Here is a 6,034-nt window from a genome sequence, read left to right as displayed (position 1 = left end):
CCCCTTCAGCCATTCCCATAGGCGGGGCTTCGCGGGGCCTGGCACCCACTCCAGGGCCCCGCATTACATTGGAAGTGGGAGGTGGGGAAGGAAGGGCAAAAGCCCCTCTGGTTGTTTTTGAATCCACAAGGTCAGGTCAGCTCCCCGGCCAAGTGTGCAACCTGGTCCCCCTGCTAACCTTCCAGTTACAGAATCACCAACCCTCCCTCTACCAGTGGCCAGGGTGACTGGCCCCTAACCCACAGGCCTCACCTTCAGATCAGAGGAGGCACTGAATCAACCAGAGGGCCCCACATCCTCCCCACCCCTGACTTGGCCAGACTGTGGGGGATGAGGAACTTCCATGAAGGCCAAGTCCTGGAAAAAATGTCTGGGGTCAACAGGACTTGGGGACTAAATCCTGCCTCTGGTTGGTTCACTCATTCTACACTCATGTCCTGAGCCCCTCCTTGTGCCCGCCCAGAACAAGGAACTGGGGCACTCCAAGAATGACACACGGTCTCTATGGGAAAGGCAGACAGGTAAACAATGACCACATCATGTGTTCAGCCCTGCCCTGAAATTTCAGGCTGGTGTTTCCTCCAGTGAGACCAGAAGGCTTCCTGGAAGGAGTGGTGCTGGTGCTGAGTTTCCAAGGGCAGATGGAACAGCCCGTGGGGAAGCCAAGCCGTCAGGGTGGCATGGCGAGGGAGCAGTGTGTGCAAAGGCCTGGGGGTGGAGGAGGAGAAGGGGAGGTCCTTCAGGAAGGCAGGAGAAATTGGGGAAGAAGGCTGGGGCCAGAACTAGAAAGTCCCGCTGGTCCACCTAAGGAGGGCGAAAGGGGGCCTTTTCAGGAACCCAAGCCCCTGAAAGAAAAGGTCACATCTACATGCTTCACAGATTCTAATTGTCCTCTTTCCTCCTCTGCCCCAGTTTATCTGGGAATGCCTGGGATGGGAGTCGAGACACACCCAGAGACAGACAGGGGGAGGAATCTGGTGCAATGTAGGGTTAGGAAAATGGTCCCCACCTTCCATCACATCTGGAGTCAAAGACCTACCTTAGAACTCTGGCTGCACTACTTCCTAGTGGTATGACCTTGGGCAGGTGTTTGAGCCTTGGTTTCTCCATTTGTAAAATGAGGCGACTAATGCTTTTTATGACACCTGAGGTCAGAGAGACCTACCTATATTACAACTGTGGCTGCACTACTTCCTCGTGGTCTGACCTTGGGCAGGTGATTGAACCTTGATCATTCTCTGTAAAATGGGGAGGCGACTGTTTACCACCACAGACCATTGTTGTGAGGCTTCGCTGAAATAATTTGTCCACTCTTTCATTTAACATATGTTGAACACCTACTATGTGGCAGGACCTGTGCCAGGTGCTGGCATTGCAGCACCGAATTAGACAGGCATGGTCTCTAACTGTCTCTTGGGACTTAGATTCTAGAAGATAGGCAATAAACAAACAAATGAGATAATTATAGATTGTGTTAAAGTGCTACGGAAGCAACAAACCGTGGGACATGAAGGAGGATAACTGGAAGTGGGAGAGAGGAAAGGGCCGCCTTAGTCAGTGTGGCCCAGGAAGCTTCTCTGAGGAAACTGAAGATTGGAGCTCAGAGCAGAGCATCCCAGGAGCAGGCAGCTCAGCTGCCAAGGCAGTTAGATGGGACCCATGAAGAAGTTAGCCTGATTCCGCTAAGGTGCTAAGCCTCCTGAGGGTGGGAACCTAGGCCTCTCACTTCTCCCAAGCTTCTGGATAAATCCTGGGTAAAGTAAGTAAAAACAAGTGGAGTTTCCAGCTTGCTGGACCAACCTTGGCCTCATATCAGGCAGCCCACCTGCACAGCTTAATCTTCACCCCAGCTGTCAAAGCCTCTGTTCACTCCTGTTCCTGTCCTGGGGTTCCCAATCCTCTCCTTGGACAGGAGGAGCAGGTTAGGGCCCCTCCAGAATCTGCCAATCCACAGCCTGGACCGAGCAGAATTTGGTATCTGACCTGCAGGGAGTGAGGGACAGGATGTGTCCCAGATGAATATGGCCGAGGGGTGTAGGGTCACTGGGGTCTTGGCCTGGGTCTCGCTTCTGGAAGATGAAGAATGCTTCCTTGCACATGGGCATGTTTCACACACAGCTACAGAGCGCACGCAGCTCCTCACACACCATCCAGCTGCACACTGCATCTCCATGGCAACCAGTAGGCCTGGTCCACGGATGTTAGAAATGAGTGCCAGAGGAAGAGGAGAGAGAGAGGGAGAGACAGAGAGGAGACACAGCAGACATAAAGATACTCGGGAGATAGCCGCCTAAGGAGGCTCCCCTTCTTTCCTTGAGCGCCCTACCAGGAAGACTTGAATGGACTCGGGGCCTGGGGATGGAGGGACTCAAGGTGGGAACTAAGGAGTGGGCTGGGGGGCTGTCTAGACACAGGTAATGGGGGAACAGTGGGCAGGGAAGAAGGACCAGGGGAACTTGAGTGACAGCCTGGAGTCTTGGGCTATGATGCTTGGTCTGGGTCAGAGGCAAGTGAGGGGGGTGGGTAGAAGTGGGAGACCTGGGGAAGCTACTCTCCCTTCTTCCAGGCCTAATTGACTGTTCAGGCTGAAACCACCTCTTAGCCACTTAGTCTAATTAGAATTGTTCTGAGAGAGGACAGTGGGGGAGGGGAAGGAGAAGCTGAGGTGTGAAGGGGGAAGGGTGGTGAAGACAGCCTGGTGGGGGTGGGGAATGGGAGTTCTATACCTTCCAACCATGGCTGGGCTATAACTGGCCAGGCTGTGGGTCACTCTAGCACCCGCTCCAACCGTCATGAGAGTTCCCTCACACGCACCTGCTTTCTGCTCTGGCCCGACTCTGTTTCTCTCTTACTCTGCCTCTCACTCGCTCTTTCTACCGCTCTGTCTCCTCACCTCCTTTTCCCCTTTTCTCGTGGTCCCTCAATCTCTGGCCAACAATGTTTGTCTAATAATCAGGTGAAGCATTTAGGAGTTGGGGCTGGGGTTGATCCACTTTGGAGTGGAGGAGGTGCAGGGGAGGGGTCATTGTACTGAGATTAGCCTCATCTTTGGAGAGTAAGAGGGGGTGGGGCAGACACTGCCTTGGCATGACCCCCTCCCCCTGAGACACACACACACACACACACACACACACACACACACACCCCTCTTTTCCCACCCCTAATGAAGCCTTGTCACCTCTAAGGGGCCACGATACGTGGAGCTTGGCCTCTGGAGCTGGACTGCCTTGGACTAGTTACTTCACCTCTCCGAACATGAGTTTCTCTAGCTATGAAATGGGGATAATAAATCCTATATTGGGAGTGTGGACTTAAGGTGACAATGCATGTAAACGGCTTAGCACCATAAATTGTAAGTGCTCAATAAAAGACATTGATCATCACTCCTAGACTCCTTCCCATTCCCCAGGGCCCTCCAGGAACCTGGACATCTGCATTTTCCAAACCCCTCTCCTTATTCTGCTTGCCCATTCCCTTGCCTACTCCTAAGGTTACACAGTGGGGGTGGTATTGTTCCCTATGGGGGGAGTATTGTGTGGAAAGTTAGGCCTGGACCCCACCCCCTGCCCACATGGTAGGGACAGACCCTCCTCCAGTCTGGGGTCTGATTTTCCCTTCTCTGCTTCTTGGAAGAGGAGGAAGGGGGCAGCCAGAATGATGAAGGGAAGTGTACTTGCTGAGGGGGACAGTAAGGGATGAGCAGTATTCAGAAGCCTAAATATTTCATGGGGCTGCAGCACTGGGAAGGGCAAAGTCCCCAAGCTGTGTTTGCGAATGTGCTCATGATTCCACGTGGCTTGGCGCTCTTCCACATGCCCAGTGCCCTCTGCACGCGCCCCAACCTTCAAAGTGCTGCACCCACAGAAAACTGTCCCGCGAACCCTTTCCTGGCCATGATCCTTCCCAAACCCTGCTCAGCACATGCATATTTTATTTCTTACAGCTGAAGTAGTTTGTTCCCGTCTGTCTGTCTGAGGCTGTCTTTTGACATGGTCACGTTTTTCTTGCCCATGTATTCAGGCGGCCCCTGTCGTCTGCTCTCCGTGACTGTCTTCCTCCATCTCTAGTAGGAGGTTGGAAGGTGCCTTTATAATCTCTGTCACAGCCTCCCTTTTGTCCTTTTCCTTGACCTTATCCCGATCTATCATGATTTCATTTGTTCATTGACTTGTTTAATTTGTTTACTTGTTTAATTTCCCCACTAGAATAAAAACTTCAGGAGGCAAGAATCTTGTTTAACTTATTTCCCACCACTCAAAAATGTTTGATGAATGAATGAATGAATGGCAGGAAGGAAGAAAATCTGTTTAGGGTTTCTGCAGCCAGAGCAAGAAAAGGGGGGCAGATGGAGGGTGGGACACAGGTGTGAGGGAGGGAGGTGAGAAAACTGTGATGGGGCGGAGGAAGGAGGTGGAGGAAATGGGGGAGTGGGTGGGATGGGGATGAGGGAGACTGGAGAAGAGGTGGGTGTGAGGAGGGAGCTGGCTTGAAGCAAGACCCAGAGGGCATGGGCATGGAGGGAAGGCATCCAGGCCCCCAGAGGGGCTAGAGGCGCTTTAAGCAGGAGGAGGTCAAGCTTGGAATAGGGAGCCAAGGACAGGGTCTGCCCTTAGCAGGGCTATGCTTGGAATTTGGGTTTGGGGCCAGATTGGGTGGAGTACAGATGTCATGAGGAACAGCTAAGCCATGGGGGTTTCCCTGCGCCTGCTGGTGCCATCAAGATCCCTCCTAACTCCCCTCATCCCCAAATCTGGGCTGGATGCCCAGCCTCGGGTCTCCTCCTCTGGCCCTTCGAAGCCCATAAACAGGAAATGCCCCAGGGCTGGGCTGGCCAGTGCTACCATCAGAAAAAGAGCCAGGATCCTCCCTGGGCATGGGAGGTGCACAAAGCCAGCAGGGGGTTCTGACCCTTTGATTGGCTATGTTCCACCCAGGGAGGCCCCTTCAGAAGCCTCTGTTCTCCCAAATCAAAGGTGACAGCAATATTAACTCATTCGCGCTAAGCCCCCAGAGGAAGCTTGAGTTGAAGAAGAAACCCTTTTGCAGGCTCTGCCTGGTCCCTTTACTCTCTCCTGGGTCCAGGGGCTTCCTGAGATGGCAGGCAAGAGACAAGGAGGTAGCCTGTGGTGAGGATGGGGAGACTCCCATCAGAGAGATGGTGTCTCCCCCAGAACTGGCCAGAGTGGCTGTGGTGGGGGCGTGGGGGGAGTGGAGGATATCGGAGGTGCACACCTGTAGTGGTTGTCATGGCAACCTGACTTGGCTCCCAAGAGGATGGCCTCTCCCCCAAAGCCCTATGAAGCCTGGAACACAAGACTGCTCTCCCTCTCTCTCTCTTTCTCTCTCTCTCTCTCTCTCTCTCTCTCTCTCTCTCTCTCTCTCTCTCTCTCTCTCTCTCTCTCTCTCTCTCTCTCTTTCATTCCTGAGAGCTTCCTCTCTCTGTGTGTTTCCCTGGGACCAGGGCCATAAGACGAGGATGTGTCAGGATCTATTCTAGGCGATGGGGGCCCTTCACAAGGGGTGTGCGCTTCTCATGTGTGTTGGTGCAGGATAATAGGTGTACTGTGCCTGGGGTGGGGCCCCAATGTGTGTAGAAGACATGTGTATATTCAACTGACCCACCCCCAGTCCTGCAGCCAGACCACACAGGAGAGAGATTTGGGAGGGAGATGATTATTAACAAAGACAATAATCACAGTTAACCTTAATTGAGAGCTTATTAAATCCCAGTGATGTGATTGTGGTGAGCATTTTACAGGCAGTGTCATATTTGATCTTTACAACAACTGTACACAGTAGGAATTATTAGCCCCATTGCCAGATAAGAAAACTGAGATTCTAAGAGGTTCAGTAATTTGCTCTGGGTCCAGGGGCTGGAAAGAGACAGGGCAAGACTCTGCATGAGGGGAGGAGGCAGGGGACGGGGTGCCAGCCCCTGAGGCCAGGCGTCCTGTCCCCAGGCCACTCATGCCCATGCATCCCATGTTTCTTGCCAGGATGGGTCTGGTACGATGCCGAGAGGCAGAGCCTGGGA

At 53.1% G+C, this 6,034-nt stretch overlaps 1 protein-coding gene across 1 annotated transcript in view; it reads left to right on the top strand.

Annotated features, from left to right (window-relative positions):
- The window catches only part of PCDH1 (protocadherin 1), a 29,045-nt gene extending 24,819 nt beyond the window's left edge, over positions 1–4,226 (top strand). Inside the window, exon 6 of the mRNA XM_015572624.1 lies at positions 3,944–4,226. Coding sequence (XP_015428110.1) covers positions 3,944–3,947 — 4 coding nt within the window. The 3' untranslated portion in view covers positions 3,948–4,226. The remainder of the gene's footprint in view (positions 1–3,943) is intronic.
- The last annotated feature ends 1,808 nt before the right edge of the window (positions 4,227–6,034 follow it).

This window comes from Myotis davidii, unplaced genomic scaffold (genome assembly GCF_000327345.1).
Source record: "Myotis davidii unplaced genomic scaffold, ASM32734v1 scaffold89, whole genome shotgun sequence".
In the NCBI taxonomy this organism is placed as follows: Eukaryota; Metazoa; Chordata; class Mammalia; order Chiroptera; family Vespertilionidae; genus Myotis; species Myotis davidii.
This window is presented reverse-complemented; position numbering and strand designations above follow the sequence as displayed.